Raw genomic sequence first — 12,972 nt, forward strand, 5'->3', positions numbered from 1 at the left:
AGGTTGTGTGACTGTGTCAGTATGGTGGAAGTTTGGCCCAGTGGAGGCGTGACTGTGGCAGTCGTGTCTCTGTTTCCTGGTCTGAGTGGATACCTCTGCCATGGCTCGCTCACCAGCACACTGCCTCGCTCCTGCCCTCCTTTACCGTGTTTTCTTTCCTCTTCTATCCCTCTCGGTCTAACAACTGCTCCACCACATTCTCTCTTCCTGTTTGTGGACCGTTTTTCTAACTTACCTTCCTTTTTTTTTTTCTTGCTTCTTCCTTCTCCATCGCCTCCCTCCTTTCCCTCCCCTCCCCTCCCTCCCTCTCTCCCGTGTCTGCAGTAGAGTGATGGTGTGCTGTGGTCTCCCCACTCAGAGGAATAATATCAGTGGTGTGGGAAAGGTCCAACCTCACATGTCCTGTGCGGCTGAAGGAAGGCTGTGTGAGGTCAGACCTATCCCACACGGCTCGTATTCTTCCCAGCCACGAGACCAGCGGCCTGCCATCTCCCTCCCGTCCTCCTCCTCCTCCTCCTCCTCCTCCTCCTCTCATTATCATTAATCGAATGAAAATTTCTCCTGTGGATTTTCATCCCCGTAGACGTTGTTTTTGCTAATGACCGGTCTGATTCTGAGAGTACCGCATGCATGGTGTCCAGTGTAAGTATTTGCCTGCACTGGTTTGTGAGTGCTTCAGTCTCTGTGATAACAAACCCTTTGTTTCAGTTGGCATGGCCTTCATGTGTCTGTTGGTGTATACTGTGCGTGTGGTTATTTATCTTAAATCAGGGAAAACTGCTGACAGTGTGTGGAGGAGCCTTCAGTATGAGGTCTGCTCTTCTCTCTCACTCAGAATGGGCTCAATGGGCTGCACCTCGCCTCGAAAGAAGGCCACGTCAAAATGGTGCTGGAGCTTCTCCACAATGGAATCGTACTGGAGACGACCACGAAGGTAAAATCTACAGAAAAATAAGTCTTGACTCTGGAAAAAACAGCGATGTCCAAAAAAATAAATAAATCAAACTTGCTTTGATTTCAGTCACTGCTCCTGGCCAAGAATTAGTCTTTAACCCTAATTTGTTATTCTTACAATTAGGTCACCCCAGAATTAAACAAACAGGATATACAGTGCTAATTACTATGCAATTTTTTTTTACTTACCTGGTTGTTTATCTTACTTTCTTAGTAAACTAAGCACACTGGCTGCTAGTATTACTGTAGCTTCATATTTATGATACAGACATAGGAGTCATATAAATCTCCACATCTTATTTGGTGCTTGGTAATTACTCTTATTTGTTATAACTTACTTGTATTTTCCAAAAATGATTTACTATTGTATTATAGCTATTTCTTTACCATTTCCATCATGAAAATGTATTTTTTCTCCACGACTGGGTATGAAATGTTCTGACCAAAATGTGTCTGAACATTAAAATCTGTTATGTATTGAAATTCTAAATGTAACACTTCTGGTTTGAATCTATATTTTAATGTTGCTACCAGTATTGACATAAATTATGTTGCAATTTGTCCAAAAAAAACCAAAACAAAAATCACATTAATGTCAGATCTCACCTATAATGCTCAGTGCTTATTATAACTGTGTACTCATCCATGTTTAAACAGAAAGGCAACACGGCCCTGCACATTGCAGCCTTGGCAGGGCAGGAGCAGGTTGTCACAGAGCTGGTTAACTACGGGGCCAATGTCAACGCTCAGTCCCAGGTGAGACTCGGAGCTGCTCTCACGGCGGTGGTTACAGGATGCACTGAGGCTGCTCTTCACTACTTACTATGTGAACTTTACTACGAAGCCACTGTAGTAACTATTGCAATTCCATCTGTTAACACGTGTCTCTGTTCCAATATTTCTGTGTGTTGCTGTTTCCTCTCTGTGTACATCCCCGTGTGTGCATCCGTGACCGTCTCCTTCTTGCTGTGTTTGTGTCTCCTCTGCTGCTGCTGCTGTGTGTGTGTGCGCCTGTCTGTCGTGTCTTTCTGAGACAGAAGGGTTTCACTCCACTCTACATGGCTGCACAAGAAAACCATCTAGAGGTTGTGAAGTTTCTTCTGGAGAACGGAGCCAATCAGAGCATTCCAACAGAGGTACCCAAAGAACTGCGAGAAGTTTTTAAAGAGTTATCCCCCAAACTCTTCAGTCCCATCCTTGCTGAGCCACGCTCGCTGTGTTTCCATTCTGTTTTGTTCTCATAAGCCTCTCTCCTTACATGACTCCCGTTTTCTCTCCACAAGTCAACATTTCTTCTCTAACTCTCTCTCGTGTGCTGCAGGATGGATTTACTCCTCTTGCCGTGGCTCTTCAGCAGGGACATGAAAATGTCGTAGCCCTGCTCATCAACTACGGCACCAAGGGAAAGGTCCGCCTCCCTGCGCTGCACATTGCAGCACGCAACGACGATACCCGCACAGCCGCAGTGCTTTTGCAGAACGACCCCAATCCTGATGTACTCAGCAAGGTGTGTGGATCTGTATGTGTGAACAGCAGCAGGTATTGTTGTACAGTACGTGCACTGAAAGAATGGGCATCTGTGTTTGTTGTGTCTGTACAGTTTGACTTTCTAAAATGCAAAGCTAATGAGAATGCCATTTATTCACGCTGATGTGTCCCCACAGACTGGATTCACACCCCTCCACATTGCTGCACACTATGAAAACTTGAACGTAGCTCAACTGCTGCTCAACAGGGGAGCCAATGTCAACTTCACCCCAAAGGTAGGGAACAGCTAATGATGATAGAAGGTCGACCATTTGTCCTTGCTTCCTGCTCTCTCTGTGTTTGTCTAAGCTCGTCCGTGTCTCTCTGCAGAACGGCATCACTCCTCTGCACATTGCATCCAGACGGGGGAATGTGATCATGGTCCGACTCCTGCTGGACCGAGGGGCACAGATCGATGCCAAGACCAAGGTGCAGCAGACTTCTATCCTGTCGTTTCCAGAGCTCTGTCACTCACCGGTTGTCGTTTCTAATTTGATGCATCATGAACTAAATCACTAACAATCGTCTTTCTCCAGGATGAGCTTACTCCTCTGCACTGCGCAGCCAGAAATGGCCATGTGAGGATTATAGAGATCCTGCTGGACCATGGAGCCCCTATCCAGGCAAAGACGAAGGTAAACTATGTATGACAGCTGAAAGAAATGTTTCACTCTTAAAAAAAGAAATGAACACCATCTAGTTTGGTTATGAAGACTAATCAGTGAGCTTTTTGTGTTTTTCCTTTCGGGCTTTAATTAAGTAAATGAAAGCAGAGGTTGGTGATTCATCATGGCCAAACACAACCAGTGCTGCTGCTTTTTCCTCTGATTGTATTCACAGCAAGATCATTTGCTTCCTTCCTGTTTTGCAAGTGATGAAAAAGTCAACACAGTTTCTTTATTTTTGGTAGAATGGCCTATCTCCAATCCACATGGCAGCGCAGGGGGACCACATGGACTGTGTCAAGCAGCTTCTGCAGTACAACGCAGAAATTGACGACATCACGCTGGACCATCTTACCCCTCTGCACGTGGCGGCACACTGTGGCCACCACCGCATGGCCAAAGTACTGCTGGACAAAGGGGCCAAACCCAACTCCCGGGCTCTGGTTAGAGAAAAGCATCCACAGTCATGACGATCAATTCTGACAAAGTTGCTTTTACACGTTGTGGTGATGAGAATTGTCCCTTTGCTTTTTCAGAATGGCTTCACACCTCTGCATATTGCTTGTAAAAAGAACCACATGCGTGTGATGGACCTTCTGCTCAAACACTCGGCGTCATTAGAGGCTGTGACTGAGGTAAATAATCATAGGGAGCAAAAAAATAAATCCAAAATAACTGGCCTAGAAGCACTACGTAAAAGTAGAAGCATCTGGCAGGTGCTTTAATAAATCTGAAAATCCGTTTCTAATTCTTCTACCTCTGCGCTCCCTTTCAACAGTCTGGTCTGACTCCCCTCCATGTGGCATCCTTTATGGGTCATCTCAACATTGTGAAGATCCTGCTGCAGAAAGGAGCTTCCCCCAGCGCCTCCAATGTAGTGAGTAGAAATTTCAGTACTAACTAAAACGTCCCACTCACATCTTTTTATCGCATTGATGCTGAATTTGACAGTTTTTTTTCCTGTCTGTTTGCAAACAGAAAGTGGAGACTCCTCTCCATATGGCATCTCGGGCGGGACACTATGAGGTGGCAGAGTTTTTATTGCAGAATGCAGCACCAGTGGATGCCAAGGCCAAGGTGGAGATTTCACACACCAAAGCACAATCTGCATATCCATGAACTCATGCAACAGATTCCTCATAGATACAGTAAATTTCCTGAAAGCCTCAGTTTGTTACCTGGAAGCACTGATTAAAAAAACAAAAATCCAATTTAGCAACTAATTCCTGGCAGATGAAGCAGACCCTCTAATTTCCGTCCTACTCACTACAGCCTCATTTTGACTAGTAATGGAGATCATAAGAGAACTCAATTAAAACAGGATCATATTTTTACAGTAGAAAACATTTTAACTCGGGTGTTTCATAGAGTATGTTAGGTGTCATATTTACCATTCTCTCCCTGTTCAGGATGACCAAACACCTCTGCATTGTGCTGCTCGGATGGGCCACAAGGAACTAGTGAAGCTTCTGCTGGAGCACAAAGCCAACCCCAACTCTACCACCACAGCAGGACACACACCTCTACATATCGCTGCCCGGGAAGGCCATGTGCAAACTGTACGCATCCTCCTGGACATGGAGGCTCAGCAGACCAAGATGACCAAGGTAAGGCTGTCATGCTAATGCTATTTTTCTGTATCATTTGGCTGTTTTAAGGCTGCCAGGCTGCACAGTTACTAACACTGTGTCCACTTCCCTCTTGGTGCCTCTGTAGAAAGGCTTCACTCCGCTCCATGTGGCCTCCAAGTACGGCAAGGTGGATGTAGCCGAGCTGCTGCTGGAGAGAGGAGCCAACCCTAATGCAGCTGGGAAGGTGAGAAAAATAGGGCTTGGCCATATGAAGGGAACTGCCAAAAGATGAATAAAGTTTGGTTTGATTTACCACAGTCCAGTGAACTTTTGATCCTCATTTTACAGAATGGTCTTACTCCGCTGCACGTCGCTGTACATCACAACAACCTGGATGTGGTTAACTTGCTTGTCAGCAAAGGAGGGTCACCACATAGTGCAGCCAGGGTAAATAAAAAAGAGATACACTCAAGTCAGGATGTAATTCAAGCAGAGTGACTTACGATCGTGGACATATTTTCCTAACCACAACTCATGTCTCTTCTGCAGAACGGCTACACTGCCCTCCACATAGCATCCAAGCAGAACCAGGTTGAGGTGGCTAACAGCCTGCTGCAGTACGGAGCTTCGGCCAATGCTGAGTCACTGCAGGGAGTCACACCTCTCCACCTGGCCTCGCAGGAAGGAAGGCCCGACATGGTCTCACTGCTCATCTCCAAACAGGCCAATGTCAACCTTGGCAACAAGGCAAGAACAGATGATTAAAGAATGAAAGAAATGTGGCCCGAGTGTTTATCTGATGTAAAATAAAATCAGCTGTGACTTGATTTGTTTTGTGTTTGATGTATTTTGACACATAGAGTGGATTAACCCCGCTCCACCTTGTGGCACAAGAGGGTCATGTTGGCATCGCTGATATCTTGGTGAAGCAGGGAGCTTCAGTGTATGCAGCCACACGGGTAAGACCTTCCTCACGTCATTGCTCTACAATCAGAAAAACCAGCAGACCTAATATTCAGGTTAAGGCAGTGTCACCTTGAACTCTTGTAGGGTTGTTGAGACCTTGTCCTTTTAGAAAATTCATGTGCTGTGTGGTTGTATGATGGGCACAATAATTACATCCTCCTTTATTGACTCCTGAAATGCTTTTTGAATGTGTTTTTATGTCAATAAAAACAAAGTAATTTAACATTGTGCTATTTTAAATCATTATTTTATGAAATATTCATTAAATGCTGAACCCCATATGGGATCAAATCTGCATAATGTTATCACGTCACAGTAGAAGGTGCTGAAGTTATGTGTCTGATCGGGACTGTGTTTAAGAGTTTTTACTGTTTTGGTCCTCCATCAGATGGGTTACACCCCTCTCCATGTAGCTTGTCACTATGGCAACATCAAAATGGTGAAGTTCCTCCTGCAGCAACAGGCCAACGTCAACAGCAAAACAAGGGTGAGTGCCTCCCCTGGTTTTGTTGTAAAACTACAACAAAATCATCCTGAGCATGAGTCATAGTTACTGTACACTGTGTGAGTAAATACAGTTAGAGTCCATTACACAGTTAAAAGCACAGGTTGTGAAGACAGCAGGGTGATTTAATGGGCTTTTGTAATGTCTCTAAAGTGTAATCTATTAGCATGTAAAGCAAAGACCGGACATGGAGGGAGCAGACTTTTATGCTCATATCAGGGGGTGGGAGTGATACTGTTTGAAAGCATGGCTTACTGGAATATTTACAGTAACTGTTTAAAACTGGTGCTTCTTTGTTGCACCACACCAGCAACAACTGAAATTGAAGGTATTATCTTTTTGTTTTGTCCATGTGTGCATCCATCTGTTTCCCATATATGATTTCTCTCGCATGCCTTGAGGATTTAAAGGAATTCCTACTAAGACTTAGTGATGAACTAATCAGGTGTTGATGGTCAGAGGTCACTGTGACCTCATAAAACATGATTGTGGTCATAAGTCAAGAATCCACATGTTAATTCTGACAAAATTCGACACAAATGTCTAGTAATACAAAATGATGAAGTGATGACATTTTATATCCAAAAGGTCAAAAGTCACTTTGACTGTAACATCATACCATTCTGCAAAAAAGTTGTTTTCTAGCTATTACTCAGTGCCTAGACTCAGGAACAGAGATGTATCTGGAAAGTGCAACTTGACAAGTTGTCCGAAGCATACAATCATTGGGGAGGAATTTCAGTTTATATTCAGATAATCAAACACACAAAATATTGTGACTTAAAGTGTCACAAATGCATTACAGCACTGTGAACTTCTCTTTTTGCAGATCCCCGATGGGGTCAGAGTGCAGGGTCAGCTATGATAAGGAAACCTTGGAGCAGATAAGGTTGAAGGTCTTTCAGGGTCCCAACAGCGGCAGCTTGACCCTGCTTTAAATAAGATAGCCGAGCCACTACCGCCCACTAGCTGGGCCAGAAAAACTAGCTAATAAATAAAGTTAGATGTACACCTACAACTGACTGTTTGTTTATACCTGCTAATCAATTCAATATATGGTCAGTTAAATTGTCAGATAGCAGCAGCAGTTTTATTTACAAGTTCCTAGAGCCCCAGCTGACTTTGAGATTACTTGTTTTATCTCACCTTTTGCCTCTCTTGCAGCTTGGTTACACTCCTCTGCACCAGGCAGCCCAGCAGGGACACACAGACATTGTGACGCTGTTGCTGAAGCATGGCGCTCAGCCCAACGAGACCACCACAGTGAGTATGAAGATACATCCCCCTCCTCATCCTCAGTCATAAAGTTTGGTCTTCACAGATCTGATCACTGTATGGCTCTCTTTCCTTCAGCATGGTACCTCAGCCCTGGCCATTGCTAAGAGGTTGGGCTACATCTCTGTGATTGACGTCCTAAAGCTTGTAACCGAGGAGACGGTTTCCATGGTGAGAAGTTTAGACCAGCTACTATGGATGCAACGCTGGCTTTATGTGGTCATGATAAACGTATGGAAATACTATTAGAAAAGTTGAAGCTTTTCTCTCTTGCTGTTGCAGACGACCACAGAGAAACACCGCATGAGTTTCCCAGAAACAGTGGATGAGATACTAGACGTGTCTGAGGATGAAGGTACAGCTTCAGATTATTACTGATTTCTCAAAACTGTAGGAAACTGTTGATGTTCAAAATGGTCACAAAATATTCATTTTTTTCAACTCATTTTTTTGCCTTTTGCCCTTTTTTTAGGAATTGCACAGCTAACATTAGGTATGAATGTCTATTTCTTTCTTTGTGCGGCATTCATAGGTCGTTGTCAAAAAGTGTGGTGCTTCATTTCAAGCTCACTCCATCTTTGTGCCCCTGCCTCTCTCTCTCTCTCGTTCCCTCTGTAGTGGTACTCACTGTGATGGTGGCTCTGTTTTCTCATTGGCATGCACCCATAGCACTCATATCTGTCCCTTCAATAACATCCTCACTCTCAAACTCTCCAGGTGTCTTTTTCTCTCCATGTTCTGACATAAATCATTGTTTTAATAATAACAGCCAACACATAGATCACCTATCTACAAGTATTGCATCCATTACTACTAATATCATATCAAATTGTAAAACTCTGAGAAACCTGCTCTGTGAGGTTTTAGAGTTCATAGTGGAGTGGTGTTGTCTGAAATGTGGATGTCTACAGTCATGTCTACATTCAAATCTGCCTTCATTGTGGTGTTGATCATGTGCCACATTTTTTTAATTGTCTTGTGTTGCTGTCATGTGATCTGTGTTTGTCGGTCGGGAATTAGAGGAAATGGTAGCTTAAAAATTCTGAAATGGCTGTAATGAACATTTTTGTATTAAATATATGCCACGACAAGAATCTGGAAGGAGTCGATTGTTGTGATGAACACAAAGAATCTTCACCTGGCTCAGTTATTCTCAGACTTACAGCAACTTTCAGGGAACTGTTTTGGTTTTGCAGCCACTTTTTGGTTCAGTGATGTAGAATTTCCACTCTGATATGCAGCTGTTTTGAATTAAAAAGAGCTATAATAACCCACCATCTAGCAATTAGCTGATAAGATGTCAGATATTTCCTCCAGGATTTGGTAGACGGCATAAAAAGACAGAGAATATTGGTGTTAGATTCATCAGTCAGACAGAAACGCAGCACTGGAATATAGTCTATCTTGTGACGGAATCACACCAACTTTGATACGCATCAACATGTTGATCCCTGAGTACTTACTAGTCATTACTACATCATAACATGAGTACTCAGTACTCATGAATTGGACCACATGCATTTCCAAGCTCAGCTTTCATTTTAATCTCAACGACATGAATGCAAAGTTTTGTGAGTGCATCGTGTACAGGTTTGACGTTATCATGCCACAATAGCGCATATAAATGACTCATTTGTGGTAGTTTCTGCTACAGAAACTGTGTCCAGGACCACATTTTTCCATGATGGCACAGACAAAAACAGACTCAAGGTCAAACAATACTAGCTTTGATTTCGCAGCCTGTGATAAACACCATAGTTTCTTTGTATCTGTAGGTGTGTGAATAAGCCGCTGTTTCTGTGACGTGTAAGTGATATGTCAGTTCACAGCTAATTTCTGCTGCCCCCAAGTGGCCATACAACTCCCTCATGGTAGGTTTCGCTTTTAATTCCTGGAGTTTGCAGCACTGCTGATAATACTGTCAGAGGATATTATGTCTTGATATATTTAGTCCCTTGATAATTCAACTAACAGATTGTCAGTGTTGCTCTAAATATAGAAAGTAGCTGAGTCGCCATCTTAAAGACACATCACATATCCGGAACGGTAAAGTGATACTGGCAGATTATGTGACACACACCCATGCATATGGTAACACTTTGCCTACACAACACACTTGGTACACAAGACAGAGAATACACAAGACATGAGCTGACTCATATGAACCTGTGGGAAGAGCTCTCACAGAGTCAAACATAGTATAATGACACCTATGACATCACTCCGGCTGCAGACCTCGTACAGACACCCACTCTCACAAGCTGTGCTGATACGGTTACAAATTCACACACACAGGGAAGACTCCTCGTCGCTGCTGGTGAATTCTTAAAAGTTACCACCTTTTTTGGGGGGTAAGTAACCGAAACCCACCTCGACTCAGATCTAGTAATGCTGTTTGTTCAAAGGAGAGTGGAGAGCAGCCTGTGCTGGTGTTCTCCTGTGTTGTTGAGGAATGATGCTGTTCTGACTGTCTCTGAGCTTGTAGTTGTGCGTTTTAGAGCAAATCTCCTCATACATCACCTTCTGAAGCAGCTGATCTTTAAAGCTCCCACTTCAGTAACTGTTTATTCTCTAGACAACAGATTTTCATAATGAGATTGTCCTAATGCATCAGAGATAGTGCACTGTGCGTATCTGTCATGTTTTCGTGTAGTAATGATCAGGGATTCTGAATCGAAAGTGTTGGACTCAGCATCCTGTGACTATGCCGGATAACTGTTCATGTCCCTGTACCTTATTTTTAAAGTGTTTTGTAGAAGTAGCTGCATTTATTTGCCACTGATTTGTAGTAACAAGGTCAGTGTAAAAAAGACTGTCACTGATGTGTCATTTCACCAGTCTAACCCCGACATAACAGAACTATCACCTAAATCCTGGGTTGTCATGTTGTCTAACCCTTCTAACCACCAGTTAACGTTCTTTTTCTTTTGTTTCTCTCTTTCTCTTGTGCTGTTTCACCAACCTGACCACGGTCTATTCGCTCTCTTTGGCATGTTGTTCTCTGAAGGAGAGGAGCTCTTGGGGACAGAAGGGGCCAGGTACATGAAGATGGATGACATGAAAGACCATGATGACGATTTCCTCTCCCCCAAGAAATCACTGGAGTACGAGAGAGGGCTGGGCACAGCGTAAGGGGGACTGGGCGGGGAAGCAGGGGGGAGAGAGCCGAGCTAGTAGCCATGAGCTAATAGGTGGATGGATAGAAGAGGATGTACCATAGACACTCACTAAACACCGGGCTGAACACTGGGGAGGAGCTCAGATGTAAAGAGATGTCATCAATCTGACTTGTTTTTTTTCTCATTTCATACAACAGGAATTACTCGCCAGCCATTCCCAGGATTCCTCGTGTTTCTCCAGAGACTGTCATCCTGAGAGAACATGAGATAGATCAGGTACTGTACAGAGCAATATGACTGACATACTTAAAAGCATAAAGGGCTGCACTAGGAATTTTACATTGTACTTCCAACACGTGGCGAAATGGTCAAAACTGAAGAAGCAGAGAAAGTCATATTTGTACTCTGTAGTATGTACAAAACTCTTAAAACACCTGATCCTTAATAGTCTTCCATTAAACCTTTCTAACCTTCTGACCCTTAAAACCTGCTAGTGGGTTTGGAAGGCATGATATCTTTAAAAAAAAAAAATCAAAATTTCACAATGACTCTCTGAGATAAATTCATGGATTATTCAGTTGATCTGCAGGCTGTCTTTAGGAAGTATAAGAACATCCATCTATACACCCTCTTAATCCTCATTTGGGTCATGGAGGGACTGGAGCCAATCCCAGCTGATTTTGTTGCAAAGGCAGGAGACACCCTGGACAGGTCACCAGTGTATTACAGGGCTACATATACAGACAAACAAGCACATTCGCATTCACACCTGCAGACAATTTAGAATAATCAATTAACCTCAGCATATTTTTGGACATAGAGAAATCTCACGCATGCACAGGGAGAACATGCAAACTCCATGCAAAAAGATCCCGGGAAGGCCAGGACACAAACGGGATCTATAAGCTGCAAGGTGAAAATGCTAACCACCAAAGCACTGTGCAGCCCAGTATGAAAACATATTATTATATGTAGAGCCATAATTTATTTTTCCAGTATTAGTAACATACGTGGGCTTTCAGAAAAACATTCCAAGACTTCATTCTTCAGTTTTTGTAAATTGAATAATTAAATGGTAAGAAAGTCAACTTTTGTCCTTTTGTTTTTTTAATGAACTAACAGCATTATAACCTTGTCATACTGTACAGATTTTTGAGTTCCCCTCTATTTCTGTCCATAGCTGTGCTTTTTATAGAGACACAGGACTTTATACTGCAGTGCAAAATGAGCCCTCAGTGATACACAAATAAACCTGAACCTGCTTGGAGTTCAGAGAGATAACTCATATATTCTTTAAAATTCGACATTCCCAGTTTGCAATACAAAAGTGGCTCGTTTACTCCAGATCTTACCACTAATCTTAGGACTAGTAAACACTAATAACCAAATAACCTCCATCTGCTAATAAACATTATGAGATGTGGCTTAAAGCTGTGAAAAAATTGTATAAAGCTCTAAGTGAATCGTGAGTTAAAGTCAAAATTCTGTTTTCAAGACCAAGAATCAATTTTTCCAGTAAGGCTGGAATCCTACCAGTGTAGAGACTATGGATGTGTTTTTAAAGAATCTAAAATACACTGTTTTGATTAGAACTTCTAAATTTAAATCTATAGATGACCTTCTTGGAAAGCACCGACATTGTCATTTTCAGTTCTTTTTTTTTTTTTGTGGCATAACAAGTAACAACAAAGTGTAAACTAGGAGTCTCTGCTTTTCTATGTCAAATTATGTGTAATCTGTCACCAGAGCCTTGTCATTACTCTCTCTGATAATCAGATGGCATTAGTTCAATTTATAGAACATTATTTTTAGCACTGTTGTAGAATCACAAACACTTTGTCTTTTTCTCTGCTGTAGCAACACACTCCACTTCCACTGCCCAAAGAATACGACGAGGACTCGCTGATTCCCAGCAGCCCAGCAACCGAGACGTCGGACAATGTCAGCCCAGTGGCCAGTCCCATACACACAGGGTCAGCACGCCACGCACAGAGGAACACACTTTATTTAACTTCGTGTCTGTTTAATCTCAGATCAGGCGGTTGATTGCCACAATGTTTGTCCAACAACAGGTTCCTGGTCAGTTTTATGGTGGACGCTCGGGGCGGTTCCATGCGAGGCAGCAGGCATAATGGTCTGCGTGTCATCATACCTCCACGGACGTGTGCGGCACCCACCCGCATCACCTGCCGCCTGGTGAAGCCGCAGAAGCTGACCAGCCCCCCTCCGCTGGTGGAGGGAGAGGGGCTGGCCAGCAGGATCATCTCCCTGGGTCCAGCCAGCATGCAGTTCCTGGGGTGAGGAAACTTCCTTCTCTGTGTTCTGCAGCCAGTTTGTTAGTGCATTTGATTTATTGTTTTAAATTTTTTTTGATGAGATTGTCATCTCCA

At 43.2% G+C, this 12,972-nt stretch overlaps 1 protein-coding gene across 16 annotated transcripts in view; it reads left to right on the forward strand.

Moving 5' to 3' along the window:
- ank1a (ankyrin 1, erythrocytic a) overlaps positions 1-12,972 on the forward strand; it is a 94,066-nt gene that overhangs the window by 57,940 nt on the left and 23,154 nt on the right. For 12 of the 16 annotated variants that reach the window (XM_022212524.2, XM_022212538.2, XM_022212539.2 and 9 more), the window contains 25 exons: positions 836-934; positions 1,612-1,710; positions 1,992-2,090; positions 2,276-2,461; positions 2,619-2,717; positions 2,812-2,910; positions 3,018-3,116; positions 3,392-3,589; positions 3,683-3,781; positions 3,925-4,023; positions 4,125-4,223; positions 4,556-4,753; positions 4,863-4,961; positions 5,066-5,164; positions 5,267-5,464; positions 5,578-5,676; positions 6,072-6,170; positions 7,353-7,451; positions 7,542-7,634; positions 7,746-7,818; positions 7,936-7,956; positions 10,471-10,591; positions 10,780-10,858; positions 12,440-12,555; positions 12,655-12,879. In XM_022212524.2, coding sequence (XP_022068216.2) covers positions 836-934; positions 1,612-1,710; positions 1,992-2,090; positions 2,276-2,461; positions 2,619-2,717; positions 2,812-2,910; positions 3,018-3,116; positions 3,392-3,589; positions 3,683-3,781; positions 3,925-4,023; positions 4,125-4,223; positions 4,556-4,753; positions 4,863-4,961; positions 5,066-5,164; positions 5,267-5,464; positions 5,578-5,676; positions 6,072-6,170; positions 7,353-7,451; positions 7,542-7,634; positions 7,746-7,818; positions 7,936-7,956; positions 10,471-10,591; positions 10,780-10,858; positions 12,440-12,555; positions 12,655-12,879 — 2,894 coding nt within the window. Of the gene's footprint in view, positions 1-615; positions 643-835; positions 935-1,611; positions 1,711-1,991; positions 2,091-2,275; positions 2,462-2,618; positions 2,718-2,811; positions 2,911-3,017; positions 3,117-3,391; positions 3,590-3,682; positions 3,782-3,924; positions 4,024-4,124; positions 4,224-4,555; positions 4,754-4,862; positions 4,962-5,065; positions 5,165-5,266; positions 5,465-5,577; positions 5,677-6,071; positions 6,171-7,352; positions 7,452-7,541; positions 7,635-7,745; positions 7,819-7,935; positions 7,957-10,470; positions 10,592-10,779; positions 10,859-12,439; positions 12,556-12,654; positions 12,880-12,972 lie in introns of those variants that run through there. The other 4 variants (XM_022212534.2, XM_022212527.2, XM_022212528.2 and 1 more) reach the window with 4 other exon arrangements.

This window comes from Acanthochromis polyacanthus, chromosome 7 (genome assembly GCF_021347895.1).
Source record: "Acanthochromis polyacanthus isolate Apoly-LR-REF ecotype Palm Island chromosome 7, KAUST_Apoly_ChrSc, whole genome shotgun sequence".
Lineage (NCBI taxonomy): Eukaryota > Metazoa > Chordata > Actinopteri > Pomacentridae > Acanthochromis > Acanthochromis polyacanthus.